This window comes from Globicephala melas, chromosome 15, assembly GCF_963455315.2.
Source record: "Globicephala melas chromosome 15, mGloMel1.2, whole genome shotgun sequence".
In the NCBI taxonomy this organism is placed as follows: Eukaryota; Metazoa; Chordata; class Mammalia; order Artiodactyla; family Delphinidae; genus Globicephala; species Globicephala melas.
Genome location: NC_083328.1, coordinates 75,009,345 through 75,033,393, shown reverse-complemented (window position 1 = coordinate 75,033,393; position 24,049 = coordinate 75,009,345). Strand labels below are relative to the sequence as shown.

Below are 24,049 nucleotides of genomic sequence, written 5' to 3'. Positions count from 1 at the left end.
GCCGGTGAAGGGGGTGGATGCGGGGAAGTCAGAAACTCCATGTCCTCTGGACATGATTGGCAGCTCCTCACCTTGAGGTGGCCCAGGGGCCCGGACCATGGGGCCGGGGCAGGGGTGTGTGTGTGTGTGTGTGCGCGCGTGGCCGGGGCAGGGGTGTGTGTGTGTGTGTGTGGTGTGTGTGTGTGTGTGTGTGCGCGCGCGCGTGGCCGGGGCAGTGGTTTGTGTGTGTGTGTGTGTGTGCGCGCGTGGCCGGGGCAGGGGTGTGTGTGTGTGTGTGTGTGCGCGCGCGTGGCCGGGGCAGGGGTGTGTGTGGTGTGTGCGCGCGCGTGCGCAAGCGCTCTGTGAGCGAGTCCTGAGGGAGCAGTGGCTGCTCAGGGATTGCAGGTGAGACTCAGATGCATCTGGCTGCAGGCCACTGGAGCCCTGGGAAGGGGTGGCAGACGAGGAGCACGGGGACAAATGGGACCCAAGATGGTAGAGAATTGGGAGGGGAAAAAAAAAAGATGCCGATGAGCAGTGAAGGTGCAGCAGGTAAACGGTGGGCAGAGCCCAGGAAAAGGGGCCTCTGAACAAACAAGGACCACTGAGTAAGGAATCGAGGTCAGGGAAGGGACTGCTAGGCTCTCACCACTTTGTAAAAGTGCATGAATTTAAACTGAATTCAAAGACAGCAGCTGCTGGCCAGCATAAACCCTGAAGACTTTCCCTCTAGAGGGTGCTCTGACCCTACATTGAATAGGGTCACTCACCCCCAAAAAACCCAGGGATACGGCTTCCAATGGGGCTCTAGAGAGGTGCCTGTGCCCTCGTGCTCGGTTCCAGTGTAAACATTCACAGTATTCCCAGAGAAGGGCAGTAGCTGCCTGCTGCCCAGGGAGACAGCCTGTGAGGTGCCAATCAGAGGTAAAGAGAAAAAGGTCACTCAGTTTCTCTTTCTCAGGGAGTGCAAGCGACATCACGAAGGGGAGTGTGAGGTTTCCAAGGCCTCTGAGCCTGCTGCTTAAGTGAGAACCGCCGCTGCTGAGGGTCGAGGTGCCTTGATGACGCACAGGGAAGCGGCGGCTGGCCTCTCGCCCTGCTGCTACCGACACCCGTCCGGCAGGGAAGGGCCCCTGTAATGAAGGCAGTGGCCAGGGATGGCGGCAACGGCGCACCACGCTCCCGGGACGCCCTGCACAGTGGGTCCATGGCAGGATTTCTCCTCTCAGGCACCTTGGCGTGACAGATGACTATTCCCCGGCTACAGAAGCAGAAGGAAACATGTACCTGCAAAGGTGGTCCCTCCAATCCGCAGGCTGGGAAGCCACCCTGAGGGCAGAGGTCCAGCCCAGTGGGGAGCGGGGAGAGGGTGCTTCAGGGCAGCCGGCTGGCTCCAAAGGCCTGGGAGGTCCTGGGTTAAGACGACAGTAGCCTGTGCGTCACCCTGCTTCCATCCGCCCCAAAGAAGTGCCACATGCACACGCCTCGGGGGCCCTTGCTGGGTGGCCGTCCTGGGAGCCGCGGGGAGGCTGGATGGCAGTGCTGCGGCCCCGGTTGGCCGGAAGCCACGCGTCCTGGTCGGTCACAGCAGCTCCTGCTCGTCGTCCTCGGAGCCGGAGGGGCCTTGGCGCACCTCTTCGTACCACTTGTTGGTGAGGGTTTTCATCTGGATGCGCCCGTGGTGGAGGTCCTGGGGTGGGAGACACAGCAAGCCCTTGTCAGTGGTCTGGCTCAGGGTCAGGGCTGAGGAAGGGAGGAGAAGGGAGGCAGGGGGCGCGGCCACAAGCAATTTCAAAGTGTTAACTGACTAACCGCAAGCTGGGATCATTCTCTGTTGGGGAGGAGATAACGGGAGGTGTCACCCTGGAACAGGAGTAGGAGGCAGGATGGCATGATGTTAAAAAACCTGGCCTCTGGAATCAGACACACTTGGGCTCTGCTTCCAGCTTTGCCAGGTACTGGCTGTGTGACCTCGGGGGGTTACTTCACCTCTCTGGGCCTCAGTCTCCCCGGCTATCAACTGAGACAACCCGCTGCATCTACTGCATGGGTTGCTGGGAGAATGAAATGAAGCAATCGTGAAAAACGTCTGGTGTAGCGCCTGGCTCACAGTAAGAACTCACGTGCTGACAGCGATCCTGACTGCTGAGGGAGGGAAAACGGGGCTCAGGACCAAAGCGGGGCAGCAGCCAGAACCCCTCCCCCACCCTGCACGGTGCAGGATGACGGTTTCAGCAAAGCAGGCCCAAGCTGGTCCCTGAGTGTGTCACTCACTGTCAGGCCAGTGGTGCCTGGAGGGATGGAGCAAGAGCCCTGAGCCTCGGGCCACTGTCCAAGGCCCTGGCAGGTCTGAAATTCCTCAGCTCAGATTCAGTAGCCGATCAATGTCCCAAGTCTATCATCCAGGAAATCCAAACTGGGTTAACAAGTCTATTATTAAACTAGCACTGGAGACTTCCCTGGTGTCACAGTGGTTAAGAATCTGCCTGTCAATGCAGGGGACACGGTTCGAGCCCTGGTCCGGGAAGATCCCACATGCTGTGGAGGAACTAAGCCCGTGAGCCACAACTACCACAACTACCGAGCCTGCACTCTAGAGCCCGCGAGCCACAACTACCGAGCCCACGTGTCACAACTACTGAAGCCCACGCACCTAGAGCCCATGCTCTGCAACAAGAGAAACCATGACAATAAGAAGCCCGCGCACCGCAACGCAGAGTAGCCCCCGCTCGCCGCAACTAGAGAAAGCCCACGCGCAGCAACGAAGACCCAGTGCAGCCAAAAATAAATGAATTAAATAAATAAATAAACAAACCAGCATTAAATACGGCAGCGAAGGAAAAACAGCAGATGCAGAGTGCTGCAAGCATGTCCAGCCTGCGAGGCTGGGAAGGAGAGAACACTGAGTGGGGAGAGGCCCCCACCCAGCCCGGCACGTGGGTCTTCCCTGCCCACCCTGCTCTTGGCCACTGCAGGCCCTGAGGGAGGAAGGCGAGGGACCCCTGGCCTGCGTCCCACCTCCTGGGTCAGCCGCCGCGTGAAGAAGGGGTTCAGGTACTTGGCATCCAGCCACAGGAAGCCTTTGAGGTCCTGCCGCCTGACGTAGTGGGCTTCGTACTCCTCCTCGGTGAGCTCTGACAGGTGCTCCGACTCGACGGTGTTGCCCTGCGGCGGGTGGGGGGAAGGCAGCCGAAGGCTCGTCAGCTGACACCTGCCTGGAAGCCCTCACACCACCCAGCCTACCTCCTCCGCAGCTCTTCACCCCGGCCCCTGTGTCCCCAACCCTAACGGTGGCAGCAAAGAGGCCTCCTGGGAGCCTGTAGGGAGGCGGGAAGGTGTGTAAGAAAACGATGGACATCCAGGAAAATCAGAATTGTGAAGAAGTTGGAAGCTCAGGGCTGGGGCTTGGTCTACTGTAAGCTCTCCAGGTGGCTGTCTGTGCGGCCAGGACTGGGAGCTCTTCTAGGCTGTCTCTTTACCAGTGAACTGAATGAGGGAGGCGGCTTTTGTCGTTTTTTGCCTGCAGAGGCCCATTCTGGGTACATCTGCTGGTCATGTGGATGCAGCAGGGAGGGATGTGGAGAGGGAGAGAGGGAGGGAGGGAAGGACCACCCACCCTCTGCAGGGGCGACCATAGGCAGTTTTGCAGTCGCCCCCAAGCGCAGGTGTACCCTGGGTGTAGGAGGTGGGAGAGAGGGAGCGGCAGGGAGGGCATTTCCCTGCCGTGGAGCAGCGCTTCTAAACTCGGGCCGGCGTTAGAATCACCTGGAGCTTGGGGAGCCACAAAATGCTGGGCCCACTAGGCCCACCTGCAGTTCCTGATTCAGCAGGTCTGGGAGGGGGCCCAAGAATGTGCATTTCTAACAAGCGCCCACTGATGCTGCTGGACCAGGAACCCCACCTTGACGACCAGTGATGGAAAGTGGGGTGGTTAAGAGTCTGTGTGACCAGGGCTGTGTGGTTTGGTCTCTGTGCCTCAGTGCTCTCATCTGCAAAATGGGGATCATGAGACCATCTGCTTCCTGCAGGTTATCAGGGACAGTCCAAGGACAGCGCAGGCACCACAGAAAACATGCCCTAAACAGCAGCTGCTCCCCCCGAGCACACATCCTGGTTCTACCAGAGCTGTGCTTGGCCAAGTGTGGCTGTACCTCCCGGCAACTCATCAGAAATGCAAATTCTTTGGGCGCCCACCCCAGACCTGTAAGACCCTGGAGCCCTCCACCAATCCTGACACCCACTAAAAGCTTCGAGAACCTATACTTGAACTTTGGTTAAAAACAGACAAGAAGGCTGGTGGATGGGGGTGGGGGGAGAAGGGCCACGGAGAGTGAGGAAAGTTCTGTGAGCCAGCCCTGTCTGACGTCATCTGAAGGTTCTCTCAGCAGCACAACTCTGGCTGGAGAGGCCGCGGGCAGAGACTGGAGGCCAAGATCCACCCAGACTGGACTTTCCAGAGTGAGAGGTGGGCCACATCCCCCTTTCCCACCTCTGGTTGAGGATTTCTGTGCCTTCCAGGGCTGAGTAAAGTTACTGATGGCCTTGAACAAGGGAACTAGAAAAAGATGCATTTCTGCAAAAGCATGTGCGTGGAGCAGGGAGTGGTGCAGGAAGGCAGGACCAGAGGCCAGGGCCCGAGGGAACACAGGGCAGGAAAGGCACAATCACTGTGACTCAGGGGAGGAGGGTGGCTTGGAGGAGGCAGAGGTGGGCAGGGGTCCGGGGGCCTCAGGCTCGCTGCAGATGGCCTTGGGCACCTCCACCCCCAAATCATGCCCTTGCCTGTCCTCAGTGGAGGGCCATCTCCTGTGACTCTCCAAGCCTCTGTGAGCACTTTCCCCTTATCTAGCCCCAACAGGAGGCTTTTTAGTAGATGCTAGGGAATGATACAATTTTGTCATTTTGTGATTTTGAAACCCTCCTTCCAGTCCCGGCCTGATGGGGCGGTGTGGTTACTGGCAGGGGAGGAGCATTCCTGGAAGAGTCTGGAAGGTTCACGTTCCCACGCCACTGCCTCCGTGGCTTCACGAGGCCGGCAGACAACCCACCCCAAAGAGTCACGCTTCAGACCCTGAGTCCAACCTCCTTGTCACTTTGGGAAGCTGGTGCGTGCGTGTGTGCATGTGCTGCGCGCCTATGCGTGCGTGCCCAGGGACGGATCATCCTCAGATCGTGTCTCGTTCCCCCATTTTCTGGCGGCGAGTGGGGACCCACCCTCTGCCCCTGCCCGCCCGGCCGGCACTCACCATCTTCTCGGTCTTGCTGAGGTTGACGTCCTTCTTGTTTCTGCGGCGCGCCCTGGCATCCTCGATGTCCGCGAAGCGGATGAGGGGCATGGTGCTGCCGCCCAGCAGCAGAATGGTGAAGAGCACGATGCTGATGGTGGTGGTGCCGATGAGCTGCCGCTTCTCCATGGGCTCCAGGTCCAGGTGCAGGCTCAGGGCGTAGGGGATGGCCCCCCGCAGGCCTGGGCGACAGTGAAGGGAGTAAGAGGGACGGAGGCAGGCGGGAGGGGGCAGCAGTTCGCAGGGGATCTGGGCCCAGCCCGGCACCACGGCCGCTCGACATCCTAATGCACCCACTGGAGAGTGCGAACTCAGCCTGTGAGGCTCTGGGGTGTGAGAGAAGCAGGCGCAAGGAACGGAGGCTCACCTCCGCTCCCACTTCTCAAGGCGGCAGAGCGGAGCGGGTGAAGTGACCTGTCCAGGCTGTGAAGCGCCGGGCGTGTGCGTGTTGAGGATTTATCAAGCCCAGCGCTTATGTTTTAGAAACACGACAGCTGGTGCAGACGAGCCCTCCCTGTGCTACGTGCTCTGCGGACATGACCTCATCCGATTGTCACAGCTGTAGAGCTGGTCCTGTTATTCTCACAGCGCACAGATGAGGCGCCGAGACTGAGAATGAGGTGTCCTCCCAGGGCCACACGCTTTACTGGCAACGTCACAGAATGCCTTTTGCCCAATGCCCACTGTAGTGGAGGATGCCACCCCCGTGGTGGCCAGCGGCTCAGGGGACTGCATCACGGCCTCTCCCTTACTTCCTGTTTTGGTTCCCTGGGAGGGTGCTGGCTGGACTTAGGGGTATGGACTGAGCCGGGAAATGGCACGTTCTCTCTAAAAAACTTCCTGGCTTGTCTGGTGCCATACGGGGGGACAGAAGCTCCCAGAGCAGCGGGGAGGAGAGATGTCAAACGAGGACTCGTGTGAGGGTGAGGGCCTGAAGGAGAAGGGAGGGCGGGCCGGGCACACAGCGACAGGATCTGACCCAGACGTGGAGGCCGGCGCATCACAGCATGATGGGGGGCTGGCTGCTGCAGCCCAGACCCTATATGGGGACACAGCAGGGTGGAGGGAAGGGGGTGGAATTAAAAGAGACACGGGGAGCAGAAGCAACAGGTCACAGGAGCAAGGGGAAGGTGGAGTGACCAGGGAAGGGAAGGGCCTGGAGGATGCCCGGGTCCTAGGAGGCTGGCTGCGCGACGGTCTGGGCACGGGGTCGGGAGTCTGGCTCCTGGGTCCACCCCCTGGCCTCCTGCTTTCCCTGGGGCCTCCCAGGCTGGCACGAGGAACGAGACACAGGGCCTGCCATGACGGCGGCCCGAGGATGAAATGCCTTGGCATAGAACAGCATGTGCGCACAGTAAACACTTCGTAAGAGGGAGCCACGTGTTATTGTTTCCTGTGGAAGGAAGGGGGATGCTGGCAAACAAGCAGCTGGGGCAGGAAGGTAAGTTCCGTCCTAGACAATGAGATGGCCATGGCTCCACAACATCCAAGGAGGATTCAGACACTGGAGTCTGGATCCCAGAGGGAAGGCCTGGTCGGAGGAAACAGCTTTGGGAGGGTGGGAACCAGATGGAAGTTGAGGCCACAGGACAGGTGAGCTTGTGAGAGCGCAAGAGATGAAGCAGGTCTGAGGCTGAGTCCTGAGGAAGCCAATATTTGCTGAGGTGCCGGTAAAGGCAGATGGGGACCTGGACAGGAGCCTGAGGAGATCCCAAGGGAAAGGAGGGGAACCAGAGCATGGCCTGGAGGCCAAGGGAAGAGGAGAGGGTATCCTCCCAGTCAGAGGGCAGGTCGGTGGGAGGAAGGAGCCCCAAGCCGAGGAGGCGGGTGGGATGAGGGCTAACCGGTACCCACCAGGTCTGCCTGGGGGAGGCTGCTGGTGACCCGGGCGAGGCCAAGTCCAGCCCTGAGGACAGGAGGGGAGGAAGTGGAGAAAATGGGCAAGAAAAGCTCACTCAAGAGGTCTGGCCACGATAGGAAGAGATGGGGAAGCAGCTGGAGGGGACGAGGAGCAGGGGTTTTGGCTGAAGTCGTTGGTTTTTTGCGGGGAAAAGGAGAATCTTCAACTGTTGAATGATGGCGGAGCCAGTGGGACAGGGTGAGGATCCAGGAAGGAGGGAGGGAATCAATGGAGAGAGGCCTGGACAGCCTGAGGACACCCGGAACCAAGAGCCCTCCCTGTTTAAAACCACCGCCCACTTCCCTGTAGAGGTCTCTCACCACACCCCGCAACCCCAAAGAGCTCACATACTTTGTAAAATGCCTGATACATTTCTTAGATTTTCTTTCAGATTTTCAAGACCTTGGATCAACTACTTTACGATTTTTTTCCCTCACTGGCAAAAAAGATTAAGAAAAAAGTTTCTCTCACTGTACACACATATATACACACCTACCTACCTAGATCTGTCACACACACACCTATGAATATATTTTAAACAAGGTCTTTTGAAAAGGAAATCTGCGAGAAATTTACAGATATGCTGTTGGACAGAAAACAGCTTACAAAGCACGTTGCTATACCCTGACCCACACAGAAATATTTTAATTATAATATTTAAACAAGAAAGCACAAAGAACTGGATGTATTTGCTCCTAAGTAAATTTAAAGATGTCTACGGATCCGGTTCTTTAGGAGTCAAAGATTTATGAAATCATTTCGATCCTTTAAAAAGTAGAGGAATATGGGATTGAACAGCAACTGAAATGGTCAAATAAACTATCAGAACTTAGTAACTGAATAAAAAAAATCCAAATCTAACCTATAGTACAAAAAAGTTTAAACTTTAACCTTTTTATTCTGAGCCCCTTGTTACTTCAGCCTAGAAAGCGCTCAGGTGGGAGGGGCGCCGTGCACACCTTGCCCTGGGCTACCCCGTCTGTCCAGGAAAGAGTGGAGGGAAGGAAGGCAATCCTGGCTCTGCCTCCTGGGGCCCCTCGTCCCGAGCAAGTCCTTTACCCTTGAGCCTGAGGTTCCTCGTCTGTAGAGCAGACACGCACCACCCACTTGCTGCGCTGTGGGGAGGGGTACCGCCTGCGAAGGGCCTCGCTCAGGGCCTGTGTTATAGCAGGCGCCCTTAAACGGGAGCACGTGCAACTTGGGGCCGATGAGGCATGCTCGTTTCGCAAGGGCTGCGGGGACAGGCACGTGCATTCTCCGCAGGGCCTGTGCCTTTACAACACACATCTTCCCTCCACCATTCGTTCAAGATTGGGCTTACCGCTGAACCACATGATGAACATCATCTTTGGTGTGATTTTATGATCTCGGAAGAAGTTCAGGAGGTAGGAGAGAGGGAAAATGTTCACCGCTCTGCCAAACAGCACAAGCACCTGTTAACAGCAACAAACTAAGTCTTAACATGGAAACCTCTGGTTCTTCAAGTTGAAGCTTGTTGAGGCTAACACAGACCTGGTAACACACCCATTATAAAGGCAGCATCCCCTTGTCATCAAAGACATGAACTCAGTGCTAGGCAGAGACCCAGGAGATGCCAGTTTCTATGTGTCTAGGAAAGGATTAAAGCTTTGTATGTTACGTTTCCATTGTCAGAAAGAGAGGACTAACAAGGTATCAATGACAGCTTCAGTAATGCCAAGAGGCCATGCAGAAGTACCCAGAGATTAATTTAAGGGTAATCTGGCTCCTCCAAATGTGCTCCGCTGTGGGACGGGCCTGCACTAATCATTCCCAATGGGCTAGCTCTGGGGGAAGAGACAAGGTATTCCTGCCTCTCCCATGGGGGCCCCACTCCTCAGGGAAAGGAGCGAAGACTGAAAAGCGCCTACCTATGTCCGTAAATGCTGCTCCCTGCGCAAGAGGAATGCACAGGTGGGTTCTAACAGGAGGTCACATACACCCTGTCTAGCCAGTTGCTTGCCATGGCTTTTGGTTCCTAGCCATCTCCAAAGGCATGTCGATTTCAACAAAATATAGCTTTATGTAAAGTCTAAATCTTATCTAAGTGGCTTCTTAGAACTACTTATTAATTTACTTCGTTTCTTCATCTTGGTTCTCACCATAACTAACTTGAACAGAATAATATGTGTGTGTGTGTATATATATATATATATATATATATATATATATATATACACACACACACATTCTAAGGCTCTAAGTTTATTCTTACAACCAGCATGAATTGAGTGTGCTTTGGACTGTTGTGCCTTGGAAGGTCAAGTTAATAATTACCCACAATCATCTAACATTTATATGCCACACAATGCTCTAATGATTTTATATGCATTATCTTGTTCAATTTACATCCTTCCAAAGGTCTCATGAGGTAGGTATTACTGTCTCTATTTTAGAGACAAGTAAACTGAGACAGCGAGAGGTTAAGTATTAAGTAACTGGTCCAAGCTGACGCAGGCAGGAAGTGGTGGAGCCAAGTCCCAAACCTGGCTCGGTCCCCAGAGCCCATGCCCTTGACCACTGAGTGAGTCTAAGGTAATCCATCTGAGCGGCACAGGCCATCTCTAGGAGTGCCAGGGCCAGACTGACCAGTTGCTCAGGGGAAACTGAGTCACTACCCCAGGCATCGCCTCATTTTTCTTTCCCTCCCAGCTCATGGCTGAGATCGCCACCTCCCTGTTTCACCCACTGAAATCTAATCCTCCATTCCCACATGTGTGTTTCAGGGTTGACCAAATGTGGCCCCTTTCACCCAGTGACCACATTAAAGGCTACTATACTTTCTATAAAAGACTTTTGCTGCTGTTTTCTTGTCCTAAAACCTGAGTTTGGAGGACACATAACAGTGATAAAAGCAATGAGCTTGTGCCAACTAAGGCAGAAGCACCCAGATTGCAAGGGGAAACATCTTTTTCTTTAGGGTTCCTTATCTTCTCTGCCTCAGGTTCCCCATATGCCAAATAGGTAGGCCTCACTGGTTTGCACGTGGTAGGTGACAGTGATTTAAAAGAAAAAGCCTGCCTCTCAATAGCTGTGTTTTGTTAAGTGGAGCTGGTAATAAGAGTTAAGATGAATTATGGTAACTCAACAAGCTGTGCTTTGCAAGTGCCTTAAATTAACAGAGGATCTAAAAAGACAACAAACAGATCAAATTAGGGACAGGAGTATAAATCAGCAGGAGGACCTATGGGAGATGAGTTCACACTGACGGGACAGAGACACAGGAGGGACACAGACGAGGGACCTGGGAACACCAGGCTAATGCCCAAATGTTAGCCATTCCCGTCACTTTGATCAGATGCCTGAGGGAGCTGGACCTTTCTTTTAAATGCTTAAACAATTATTTTTCTCCCATTCCATTCCCAAGATCTGATTTGAATGCAAATATTTAAACTTCTATTTTTCTTTTTTAAAGGTACATTTTAACTTGTCTCCTACTGCCACCACCCCTCTCTCGTCCAATTACAACAGTTTCCCAAATCTTCTCAATGATAAGAACCACCTGGGATGATGATTCCTCCAGATGCATCTCCAAAGGAGGTAAGGGCCTCGTAATCTTTACCTTGAACAAGTGTCCAAGGTCATGCTTATAAATGGACACATTTGAAGGAAACCACAGCAAGAATTAGGTATATTCATTATAATCATCCAGAAAAAGTAGAAAAGAGAAAGAAATCTTCCCCCGTTCTACAACCACTGTGAACATTCGGCTGCATTTTCTTACATATTTTCTTTTTTCTATGCATGCCGTTTTTACATGGTTATGATCAATTACACATTTCAATTCTGAAATCTGCTTTTACTACCTAACGTTACAAACTGGTAAATTTTTTTTTTTTTTTTTATGGCTGCGCCTTGCAGCCTGCAGGATCTTAGTTCCCTGCTGACCAGGGATCAAACCTGGGCTCCCTGCAGTGGAAGCTCGGAAGTCTTAACCACTGGACTGCCAGGGAAGTCCTGAAAAAAATGGTAATTTTTAAAGAAGACTATAACAGTTCAAGGCCACTTAAAATTAAAACCAAGCAAGAATTCTTTTCTAGGGATATTTATTTACTTAATTCCATCCCTTCCCATTATTGTATGTTCATGAATTTTTAACAAAAAGAAACTTCAAACAGAAGGTTGTCTATGTAGCTGTTGACTTTGACCAGTTAACAGTTACATAAATGAATCCAGAATATGTGGTTATCGATCTACAAATAAGTAGTTAAATAAAAAACAAGGAAAATACTTACTATGCACCAGATGACAAAGGAAATTTCAAACTTGTGAGGGAAACTAAAAATGGACAGGCCAAGAAATGCAAACACACATGTTTCTGAAACAAACCAAAGAATGGATTATTCAGCCTCAACTATTTTCTTCCAGTACAGCATGGGATTGTTATGCAAGCAAACATTCAGAAGTTAATCAGAATCCAGTATACCACTTTGCTTATTTTCTGGAAAATCCTGCAACCAGTACCTTGGCAAACTTGTCCTTTGATTCTCTCATTCTTTTCTATCACATAAGCACCAAGTGCTTGCTATTCAGAATCTCCTAATTTAATAAGCCAGCTGTCAAATACCCATGCAAATAAATACTCTCCCACCCGGGGACGGTGATAAATATATGAATCTGTCCATTTGCTGAACACTGTGATCAGCAAGGATCCCAACTGCGGCAAAGTGGCAAAAATTCAGAGCAAATGACTGCAGACGCCATGTGACTAGTGTGAAAGGGCCCTTTGTTAACTTCCTTGCCAGAGTGGACAAAGCCAAATGACTGACTTCACATATTTAATGTTGCCACAAAGTTTAGAAGAAGGCTTACATCCTGCAGGATTTGCAGGAAGAAATACATTTCAACTCTTGGCTCCACTCCACAAGTCAAAGAGAGTCTGACATTTATTCTTGCTGTACAAGCAGTCACTTGTGTATCCTAAGAAAAAGCACCTTAGAAATTCCTAGCACCAGGCTCCCCGCTTAGACTGTAACATCCTCCAGAATAAACGTAGAGCCAGGGAGACAAAGACACTATTTTAAAAGTTGAGCATCATAAAACATCAAGGCTGTTTTGAAACATTTCAGCAATGTTTTTTTTCTTCAAATGTGTATCCTCTTAGAACAAGTCCACAAGCTGGACAGTATACTTACCCTTCTCCTCCTTGAATGTTTTTATCAAATATTTTTGTCATCTTTTGCAATCAGCTTATTTAGAACACATCCAGATCTATGTAATGCTTTTCCCTGGCAGCACGAATACTATTATGTGGACACGTCACGGTTAATTTAATGAATCCTTGATGGATATTTAGACTGTTTCTATTTCTGATATTGAAAAAGCAACAACAAACATCCCTGTGCACAGACTAAATCCCTGATGGTAGAATCGCTGGGTCAAAGAGTATGTGCCTTTTAAATTCAGACTGACGCTGCAAATGACTCTCCAAAAAAGATGGCATCAATGTATATGCCCGTCAACAGGGCCTGTTTTCTATACGTTTGTGCCGGAAGTGGGGAATCACCAAACTGAAAATCTGATGGGTACAAAATAGAATTTGATGGATGTTTTGCTTTACATTTCCTTACGGTGAGAGAGTCTTTCGCCATGACTTTCTGAGAAGGGTGCTGTGGAAACAATACCCACTGGGCCAGGAAGAGACAGACCGCTTCCAGACTCACTTCTTAGCCATAAGACAGTGCTCAGATCATGTGACCTGAGACTCCCTGTTTGTGGAATGAAGTCTCTGCACAGCTTGCCCCCGACTCCCAGCACGTGACAGTGTGGAACTGGTGCTTCGAAATGAGACAGCCCACAGAAATGCCAGGGGAGGTGCTGATGGTGACAGGCAGAGCACAGCCACTTGGGGGCCGGTGTAAAGGGACAGTGTGAGAGTGGTTCCTTCACTCCCAGGTGTAAACTAGGGGCAGGTACATGATGGGTTCATCAGACTGTGATGCATAACTGAAACTGCTTAAGAGAAACAGTCATCACGGTGTGGCCCAGGCCAACGATGACACCTCTAATTCAGGGTTTGCCTGAGACACATCCTTCAAGATGCTCTTGTGAACAAAGGATCCTGTGGACAAGTTTGGGAAATGCTGTCACTCTGTCTCTCTCTTAGAAATTCACAATGCACGTTGGCGGAAAAGTCTCACAAGTTCAGAAACTTGTTCAACTTTATTTACCCCAGGATTTCCCAAACTGTTTTTTGACTATGGAGTCTTTTTTCACTTAATTCTCATCAATATCAGTTCCAAGGAACGCATTTTTTAGAAACGTCACTTTCATATATTGCAAATACATGAGTCTCAAACGTTCGTTATTCGCAGTTCTCATTATTTTTTGGTCTTAAAATTACAGGCATCGAAAGTTCCATTTGTTAGGTATTAGGCTTACTTTATGAAATGTGAAAGCCAGAGTAACAAACAAAAGATAAGGGAGTGCAGTATCTGGCTCTGAGGAATTCTGCTGCCTCTTCTGTCAGGGAAAATCTCAACGGACTCCTGAAACAGGCTGAGGAAGAACAAGTAGCTCTGGGTAGGCCCACGTGGGACCACACAGAGGCAGAACTCACCGCACAAGAAGGCCACAGTCCGGAGGGTTTGCTGCATGAGGATCTGGGTGACTGGGGACAGGTTATGGTGTGTGTAGTGAGACATCACGATGCCTGAGAACAGGATGGCCATAATGCCTAGAGAGGGACAAAGGGGCAAAGTGCACAGACATGAACAGAACAGAAAAGCACCTTCCATGTGATAGGCAATAATGCCTCACACTTCCTACAAGTCCCTGGAGCCTATAGTATTAGGTGTTTTAAGAAAAAGGATGGGAAAATAATACCTGAGGCTTCCCAGAGGCTGCAGAGAACTGCTAAGGGCCCGTCTCTCTGGCAGCTTCATTACCGGCTGGGTGACCTTGGGCCAAGTTTCTTCCCCTCACCAAGCCTCAGTTTTCTCAACTGTACAGTGGGACTAATAGTACCCACGCTCATGGACATGTTAGGAGGGTAATGCAGAGAAGCCATGTAAAGTGCCCTTCACAAGACCAGGGCAGAACAGGTGTGAGCCGTCACTGTCATCCATGGATATAATAGGGGCAGGTGAACCACTCTTGGGGCAGAAAGGGAACATAAGAATCTGGGTATGGAGAATGGGTGGATTTTTATTTACTTTGTCATACTTTAATTTTGAATTTTCCTATAATCGCTTTCCTATAATATGATTATAATCCTATAATCATATTATAATTAACCTTATAATATGAAAAGAGAGATGTGTTATTTAAAAAAAAGTGATGTCTTTTCTTTAAAGGTCACCATGAGAGAGTCTACAACTTTTGTTGTGTACTCAGGATTTGAGTTTCAACTTTTGTCCACTGCCCCTAATCACTGCTGAAGCCACTTCCATGGGTTTCCTCTCAGTGTCTCCCTGGCAAGGCAGCAGCAAAGAGGTCTTTATTTCATGTAAGGAAGCTGAGATTTTTACAAAGCCATTAAACAAGCTGCCAAGATACATGAATTCCAAGTCAACCTTTATAAGCAAATATTTAACTCACTTATGCCATTTTGTAGAAACAGATTACTGGCTAACTTTCCATTTAAAAATGAGTGAAGCATAGGAGAATGTCCTACTTGGGAGGGCAGGAAGCAAAGGAACCGGACAGGAAGTGCGCTTGGGGGACAGAAGTTTAGCTTTGATAACTGAAGGCTGGGTCTCTTCAAAGAAGTCTCAAAAAGGGGCCCTGCTTCCAATTTCCCTCTTCCATTCCCAGAGCTAGTACAAGGCTTGGAAGAATGCCCTTGGTCTGTTGGTCCAGTGTTACCTGTCATCCATTTAAGTGTTCCCACTTTCAAGTGACAATCCTCTCCTTGGTCCTGCCATGGGCAGAGCATGTCTGGCATACTAGCCTGACTTTTACACCCTAATCTTGAGTTGAGGAAGTATGCACAGGAGTCAAAGAGATGTCTTTATATCTGACTGTACATAAATGAAGTTTTGTTTTTTCTTTTTGGTGCAATAAAGTTTGTTTTGGCAGAAAACAAAATGATTGAAAAACACAGAATTGCGTTGGAGACATTTCAACTGCCAAGCTTGCTGCATAAACAAGACCTTACAAAACAGAGGAAAACCCCGCTCTTTGCGGTGCCCAACAGGTATTTGCTGGCCAGAGAGATAGCAGTAGCTGGAACGTGTTATCTCCTAGCCCTCTTGGGAAACAGCAAATTCCTTTGCTCTTTCATTTTTCCCAAAAAGGAGGACAGACAGGGAAATTCCAGCAATGCTGCCCAAGAGCCACACCTGATGAGCCTGGAGAAGGGAAAGGAGAGGGCAGGAGACTTCTTTACTTGCTACTTCAGAGCAGTGAGAAGACTCTGGAAGTTACGAGTCGTTCTGAGCCTCTGCTCCGCTAGATAAAACACACAATAACAACACCTCCGGCTGTCCCCTCAATTCATCTGCTCTTCTCAGTAAGTTCCTGCAGGCAACCACCCGAGAGCTTCTCCTTCCTGACTCTGCATCTAGACCACAGACGCCACAGGCAATGTGAGGTGAAACAGAGGGAAAGACCAGAACCGTCGAGGTTGGGGGAGGAGCACGCGGCACAGCACACTTCAGTTCCTATGGACTTGCTCCTAAGCCTCTCTCTTCCTTCCGTGCAGTCCAATGCTAGAGACGGCTCTGGCTTCTGCGCTCTCAAAGGGCTTTGTTTCGCCAGCCTGCTTCAAGAAGGGTTATCAATTCACTGCAAAGCTGAGGCTTTGGAGTTCTTACCCTGAAGGGAAAGTCAACCCCGGAGGAGCCTGAACCACTTAAGCTGTGAATCACAACCGCTTAAGTTGTGACACGAGTGGCCTTCCGCCCACGTCGTCATTCTGCCTACAGAACGAGGTCATCATAGCCCACGGGAGTCCCGGTATTAAACAGCCACTGCAGAAAGCCAAAGGTTCTGGAAAGTCAGCTCTGACAGTGAAACGTGGAACTTCCCATGGGACTAGCATCAGGAGAGGCCACTGCCAGAGGCCCAGCAAGCTTTCCTCCACAGGAAACAAGGAGACAGGCTCAACGCAGCAGGCGTCTGGCTGGCCGCTTTAGTCTGGTGCACTGTAGGCTAGGGGTTGGAAACCCAAACTCCTCAGGGACCAGACAATAAAAATAAAGATAAAAACAATAAGCGGGTGACTGGCACATGGGCAGAGAAGGCACAAGCCCATCTATAAAGGGCTGATGGCAGCCCTGTGGATGGAGGCCTAGTGCTGGCCAGTCTTCCTTCCGGTTTTTGAGAAACTCCAGAAATCTGTTTCTTATGGGAAATCTTCCAACTTCTTTTTTTTTTTTTGGCCGCGCCGCACAGCTCGCTGGATCTTAGTTCGCTGACCAGGGACTGAACCCCGGGCCCCCGGCGGTGAAAGCAGCGAGCCCTAACCACTGAACTGCCAGGGAATTCCCAGAAATCTTCTGACTTTTAACGACAGCAACTAATTGAAGTGTTTAAACATTTTCTGTAGAGGTAAACAAATCCCATTTGGGGGCTGAATTTGGACCATACAGAAATGGGCCCTCTGGACTACAAGAGTGACCAGCCAGCCACGACCTTCATGCCAGTCCAGTCTGGGGTCGGGGGAACTCTCAAATCCCGGGGGCTAAAGGAAAGAGTCAGGGTCAGCAGTGGGTACAAAAGCTGCAGGGACAGCTCAAGTGTCTGCCCTACGTGCCCTCCCTAAGCCCAGGTGACTTTACCACTTAGACGACCCTCACCCACTGCAGCTGCCCCCGGCATAGGCTGCAAAGACACTGAAGGGGAAAACGGTCCAGCAGGCTCACTCCTGGAGAAACATGCCCTGGAATGAAGAATCCTGACACATTTACTTCTTTCAGAAGGCAAGTTCATTTAAGGAAGCAGACAGCAGTGCAGCAAGCGGTCAGCCTCTGAAGGCAGGCAGGAAAAGAAGAGAGGGAGGGAGGAGGGAGGAAATCCACTTCTAGTCTCAGTTAAATCCATTGTTTCAAATGTAATTAAGGAATAAAGGGATTCAAATCCAAAAGGCAGGAGTTGAAAGGGTATTGTGTACAATTTCTATTGCACTGAACTTTACTGCGGGTAAAACATGATGTACTTCTTGAAGGCTGAGTCAGGCCATAGTCAGTTTTGTTTGTTAATTACCCAATAAGGAACATATTTTGCTATAAAAAATCTGAACTCAGAGGTAAAGAGTAAAACAAGACTCTCCATTCACACCGCCTGCCCAGAGGTAACTACCATACAGTTCAACATGCAGATTGCCAGCTCTTTTACTATGCCATTATAAAGTTTATCTGTCTTTAAAAAAAGTAATAAACAGGGTCTTCCCTGGTGGCGCAGTGCAGGGGACACAGGTTCGGGCCCTGGTCCGGGATGCCTCAGAGCGACTGGGCCCATGCGCCACAACTACGGAGCCTGTGATCTAGAGCCCGTGAGCCACAACTGCTGAGGCCCGCGCACCTAGAGCCCAAGCTCCGCAGCAAGGGAGGCCACCGCAATGAGGGGCCCGCACACTGCAGCGAAGGGTAGCTCCCGCTTGCCGCAAGTAGAGAAAGCCGCGCGCAGCAGCGAAGACCCAATGAAGCCAAAAAAAGAAATAATAAATATATTTTTAAAAAGTAATAAACAGTATCATACTACAGATATGACACGTATTACTGGCACAGTGATTTTTAAAAAGTCCTCCAACACTTGGCTTTGCGTGTGTAACAGAATGCCAACTCCTTCCCAGGCCTACAGAACCCTGCGGGATGGGGTCCTTGCCCTTCTGTTTCAGCCACGCTATCTTCCTGCTCTTCCTGGAGCAAGCCAAGCTCCCTCAGATCTATCTGGGACTCTCGGCACCTGCTGCTCACGCTGCCAATCACTCCCTCCCCAGAGCCTCCGACGCTGGCTCCTTTTCACCACACAGGTCTTAGCCCCAGTGCCACCCCTCTGAGGACACCTTCCTGACCCCCTACCTCATAACGTTCCTGCCCCCGTGACACTCCATCACATTACTCTGATTTCTTTTTTTCACATCACTTCTTCCTACCTGAAATTACCCTATGTGTTTGCTTACTTGCTTATTATCTTCCTTCTCCAGGCAGAAACCTGATCTTGTCTTGTTTATTACTGTACCTCTGAAACCAAGGAGCGTTCTCCGCACAGGGTAGGCATTAAATAAATATTTACTGAATGGATGAGTGAAAGGTTTTTCTTTTTCTTTTTTAAATTTAATTAATTAATTAATTTTTGGCTGCGTTGGGTCTTCGTTGCTGCGCGCGGGCTTCCTCTAGTTGCGGCGAGCAGGGGCTACTCTTCATTGCGGTGCACAGGTTTCTCATTGCGGTGGCTTCTCTTGTTGCGGAGCACGGGCTCTAGGCGCGTGGGCTTCAGTAGTTGCGGCACATGGGCTCAGTAGTTGTGGCTCACGGGCTCTAGAGCACAGGCTTAGTAGTTGTGGCGCACGGGCTTAGTTGCTCCGTGGCATGTGGGATCTTCCCGGATCAGGGATCGAACCCGTGTCCCCTGCATTGGCAGGCAGATTCTCAACCACTGCACCACCAGGGAAGCCCCAGAGTGGCACTTTTATTATGTCTACTTCATGTGAGGAAGTAGAAGCTCAGAGTGGTTAAGTCTGCTCTCTGCAGTTACACAGCTAATGAGAGGTGGAGGTGGGATTCAAACCGAGTCTGTCCGGTGCCCTTAACCACTGTGTTCTAGACACACAAATTTAGGTAAATGATTCTTAGGGAGAACGTCCTGTTTGGTGGCTGTGGTAACCACTTCGTCCTTTGTGACAGTCAGGAAAAGCAGAGCACAAAGAGGAAGGAGGGGACCGCACCAAAGCCACCTTTCCTGTTTGTACCCTTACATTAACAGGGTGAGCCTCCCCTTCTCTGAAAACCCTGCGTGACAAACATCCCACCGGCAGAGTGCGGGCAGAGCCAGCCTGTCACCCAGAGGCGGACAAGTGTGTTCTTGGCTTGCATGTGCTCTTTTCGGCCCCATCAGCGTGCACGGCAGAGGTCCCCAAGGAAACGAAACCCCTACAAATAGAAAACACTGCCTCTCTGAAGAAAAGACAAGAAAAACACTCCCTGGTCTTAATCACAAATTTTAAATGGATGCAAGAAATATATCTTTGCCAACAGGTACTCAGTGTTCATCTCAAAGGGGTGGGGAATGATCTAGAAAAACAGAGGTAAAAATAGCTACGCTAGAGCCAAATGACTCACAGGTGGTGTTTATGTAAGTGCCAAAATTCAGGAAAGGTAAGAGAGGGAACAGGATGGCAGATACCGGGATGAAATTATCCAAGAGAACTGGCTTGGGATTAAAAACAAACGAGACCCTGAGGTTTACAAAGTTCTCCAGGGAAAATGGCCAGAGTCCTCTCTGCCTCCTCCTTGGCAACACCTGCTCACAGAGGACCCATGTGTGATGCCAGACAGTGACCTGAGGGAAGGAGAATTCTGCTCAGCAGCAGAGGAGGAACAGAAAAAAACATTTCAAGAAACTGATAAAAACGTACTACATTGGATAAAAGCCATAAACTTACACAAACTACAAACCCATGAAGTTCAACAAATCCCGAGAGGAAGATAAAGAGAAGCACACCAAGGCACATCAAAACCAAACTGCCACATACCCGTCAGAATGGCTAGTGTTTAAAATTAAAATAAGTGTTGACGAGGATGTGAAGCAGCTGACACTCTCTCATACATTCTGGTGGGGATGCAAATGGCCCAGTCACTCTGTAAAACACTGGGCAGTTTCTGATAAAGCAAAATATACACCTACCATAAGACCCGGCAACCTTACTTACTCCTCGGTATTTATCCAAGATAAATGAAGATACGCACATTAATAGCCAAAATCTGGAAAAGTCCAAATGTCCTTCAAAGGGTGAATGGAAAAACCGGCTCAATAAGAATGTAAAACTACCGATACAGCAAAAACGTGGTGTCTCTCAAGAACATTATGAAAACTGAAAGAAACAAGTCACAAAAGACTAAAAACTACATGATTCCCTTTATATGACATTTATATTCTGGAAAAGGCAAAACTATAGTGGAAGAATGCAGGTCAGTGGGTGCCAGGGCCCAGGGACGGGCTAATGGATTGACTGCCCGTGGCAGTCTCAAGGCCCTTCAGAGGGCTTGTTTGAGAGAGAGGCAACATTGGAAGAGATGTTTTGATCTCTGCTACAGGATGGCAGGTAAAGAGAAAAGGTGACCCTGACAACACTGAGTTCCTGGATCCAGCCAGGTCTAAATCCAGATGTATCCCTAGAGAGCCAGTTAGTCCCCTTTACTGCTTAAGCTCTTCTGAGTCGTGACTCTCTTATGATTGAAAGTGACCCAATCGACATAACCTTTCACCAGGCAGGACCACAGACCATCAACCCCAGCATTTCAACACTCTCCGTCACTTACCTGAGAGTGAGATTCCTTCTGCGAGCCCATATGGAAGATAAGCAAAAATGATCATCATGCCAAACTCCAAGGAAGGCGTTTTCCTCAAGTCAATATGCTTTAGCACGTAAATGACAATTGTCAAGGAAAAAGAATCAAAGGACACTTACGGGCGGTCTAGAGAAGTCACAAAACTGCTGCCTTCCAAATAGAGAAGGTAAACAATGGATACAAAGATTTGGGAACATCTCAAGGTAACAGGTGAAAATTTGTCATTATGGATTTTTTTCTTTGCAGGGAGACTCTTGTTTTAAGGAAGGGCATCTGACAAAATACTAAGAGATGTAAATTCCTGAGACAAACGGTAGGGGAAAACTAAAGTCACCCTAAGTCATTTCATTTGGAAATGCTGACTTGGAGGGCTGGGAGCCACCGGGGGATGGGTGGGGGGCGGGCTGTGGGGAGCTGGGGCTGCAGACAGACTGAGGACACCCCATACTGCCAGGCCCCTTCCAGGGCCGTGTCCCTCTTCCACTCCACTGACCACATCAGCTGAGGTCACTAATGGGGTTTCCAGAATCCTGGGGACCCATTGAAGGACCTTCTCTCCTATTCCTGGACATTTATAAACTCATGTTCCTGTGAAAGGAGAATCTTCCACGTATTCAAATGTTGTTCACATACCTGTGCTGGAGCCCACAGCACCCATTTACTGGGGCTTCATTAAAGAAGATGCTCTCCCCGCCCGCCCCTCCGCTCTTTTAAATAAAGAGATAAATACAGAGGAAAATACTGAACTAGAAAAAGTTTTCTTTTCCATTCCGTTTATTGATACAATATAAGAAGCTGTCAGCTGACTCAACAGCACCTTGAGACTTCTGGACATAGGAACTGAAGGGAAAATTCAACAGGATGGCAGACAAACACGCCTGTCTCAGGCAGAAGAGGCTTTCCTGGCCGGCCATCTGTGAAACAAACTGCTGGCGGAGGAGGGCCAGGTGGCCATCTCCCCAAGATGCATGCAGGCTTACGCTCACACAGAAAAGGTCTGGTGCCTGTTCCTGTTTTAAATGTGACAAATTTTCTACAGCAATAAAGGTGTCAGCGGCCTTAACAAGTCTCTTGGCTTCTATGGCTGGAAAAGCTTATGGGTTGTTAAGCCACAAAATCAGTGTGAATAACTTAGATGGAGCTCACTTTGAAAGTCTCTTTTCTGGTTCTTCCAGATAAATACTTTCAGTGGCGTAGAGATTTTCTCAATTTGACATTTTCAAAGGAAATTAATTTCCGATTTTCTTAATATGAAAAGTGAGACAGCAGAAAATGAAATTCATCTGAATGCAGTTATCACACTCTGGGAACTGAGAAGACCCCAAAGTCAGATCTGATATTCAACAGTGTACATGTTTTTTAAGCTTTGAAAAGTGATATCCTAAATTTCTAATGTTAAATTTTAAAATCCTTGAGTTTAAATTAAAGTGTTCTTCAAACCAGAACTAAGCATAAAAGTCCTCCTTAAATATGACTTTAGACTAAAATTGGTCCCCTTAAGGAACTGGAGAAAATGACGAGAGACGGATGTAATTAGGAATAATCTTCTCAGCCACATGTGTTCATCATATTAAAAGGATATTAATGCAGAGATTAAGCCAGTGAGAGTGCCGAGTGCTGCTGAGCCAAAGAACATTTTGAGGAAGTAGCCAAGGGCTTGTAAAAATGTTTGCCACCCACTGACATCTGACATATTTTTTCTTGTTAAACCTTCAGCTGTGCTAGGAAATAAAAGAAAAAAAAGAAAGAAGTTAAAATGTTATAGACAAAGTTATTAGAAATTAACTTAGAACTCAAAACTTATTTCTGGCTTATTCTCTCATTCATTCATCATTCAACCCATTAGTCAAACACTTATTTGTTCACCTACTTTGTTCCAGGCACTGTGTTAGTTTCTGGGGGTTCAGAGATGAGAGCAGGTGCCTGCCCTTAGGGAACTCTATAGTCTAATGAGGGAGAAAAACAAGATGGAGGGCTTCCCTGGTGGCGCAGTGGTTAAGAATCCGCCTGCCAATGCAGGGGACACGGGTTTGAGCCCCAGTCCGGGAAGATCCCACATGCCACGGAGCAACTAAGCCCGTGCGCCACAACTACTGAGCCTGTGCTCTAGAGCCCGTGAGTCACAACTACTGAGCCCACGTGCCGCAACTACTGAAGCCCACGCGCCTAGAGCCCGTGCTCTGCAACGAGAGAAGCCACTGCAATGAGAAGCCCGCGCACCGCAACAAAGAGTAGCCCCTGCTCACGGCAACTAGAGAAAGCCCACGCGCAGCAACGAAGACCCAACACAGCCAAAAAGAAAATAAAAAACTAACAAGATGGAAACTAGGACCATCTCAGGAAAGAGCAGAGAGCTGTAGGAAATACACGGTGGGCATCGAACTCAGACTGGTGGGGGTCTAGGAAGGTTCTTTATGACACATGGGCTGGGTTTCAATTTAGGATAAAGAAGAGCTAACCAGGTGAAGAAATGAGGGAATGCACCCAAGGCAGAGGGAAGAGCGTGTGTGGAGGTAGGGAGCCCCAAAATACTAGCAGTGTATCTAGGAGCAGGAAGTTACAAAGACAACTGTGGACAGAACACAGGAACTGGCTGCTGGGGGAGGGGCTGGCGGGGAGGACAGTGGCAAGAGTAAGGCAAGAGCAGCAGGCGGGGCCAGGCCCTGTGAAAGGCTTTCGATGAACCAAGCTAAGGAGTTGGTGTTTCATCCTGAAGGCCCTGGGGAGTCACAGGAAATGTTTTCAGTGCGGGGTGGGCGTGGGGGAGTGGGGATCCTGTGGGATAAAACCCGAAACTGAGGCTGTGGCATGAAGTCAGACTAGAATGGAGCCTCCTGAAGAAGAAATATCAGTGGGTAAGGCCCAGAGTGGGGATCTGGGAGGAGACATCAAGAGGAAGAATTGAAAGGGCTTTCCTTTCACTGCTACAGAGCAAAGAAAAATGTCAGCAGCCATTAAATTCAACTGTTGGTTTTACCCCCAAGGGTAAAACCATTATACCATTAAAAGAGTTATTCTCATTAAATCTCCTCCTCCTGCTGAGTCCACCTTCTCTCAAATCCATCCACTTCTCTCCCTCCCTCCCCTACTATCCTCCAGCTCAGGGCTTCTGCCTCACGGATCTCTCTCTCTATACATCCTGCTCTTCCTAGGAGAACCCATTCTCTACTCAGGGGCCTGAACGATCCCTTGAAAATGCACATCTGATGGAGTTACTGGCCTGTTCAAAACCCCTCGTCAGTCTCCTGCTGCTTTCAGGGGGAAGCTTAGGCTTCTGAGCCTGACGGACTCCTCCCCACCACATCTCCCATCCCATCTCCTCCTCATTCGGGCGGGGCTCCACTGTCACTGACACCTCCCGGTGGTAGGTCGTATGTCACTCTTCCTGGGCTCCAGCTGACTCTGGCTTGTTC

At 49.8% G+C, this 24,049-nt stretch overlaps 1 protein-coding gene across 4 annotated transcripts in view; it reads right to left on the bottom strand.

Moving 5' to 3' along the window:
* Positions 1-236: 236 nt before the first annotated feature.
* SLC9A8 (solute carrier family 9 member A8) overlaps positions 237-24,049 on the bottom strand; it is a 68,365-nt gene continuing 44,552 nt past the window's right edge. For 3 of the 4 annotated variants that reach the window (XM_060284945.1, XM_030839047.2, XM_060284948.2), the window contains 8 exons: positions 22,219-22,357; positions 20,607-20,712; positions 13,742-13,858; positions 11,418-11,500; positions 8,486-8,597; positions 5,226-5,446; positions 2,998-3,144; positions 237-1,669 (listed from right to left, as the gene is read on the bottom strand). In XM_060284945.1, coding sequence (XP_060140928.1) covers positions 1,562-1,669; positions 2,998-3,144; positions 5,226-5,446; positions 8,486-8,597; positions 11,418-11,500; positions 13,742-13,858; positions 20,607-20,712; positions 22,219-22,357 — 1,033 coding nt within the window. In that variant the 3' untranslated portion in view covers positions 237-1,561. The remainder of the gene's footprint in view (positions 1,670-2,997; positions 3,145-5,225; positions 5,447-8,485; positions 8,598-11,417; positions 11,501-13,741; positions 13,859-20,606; positions 20,713-22,218; positions 22,358-24,049) is intronic. The other variant, XM_060284947.1, reaches the window with a different exon arrangement.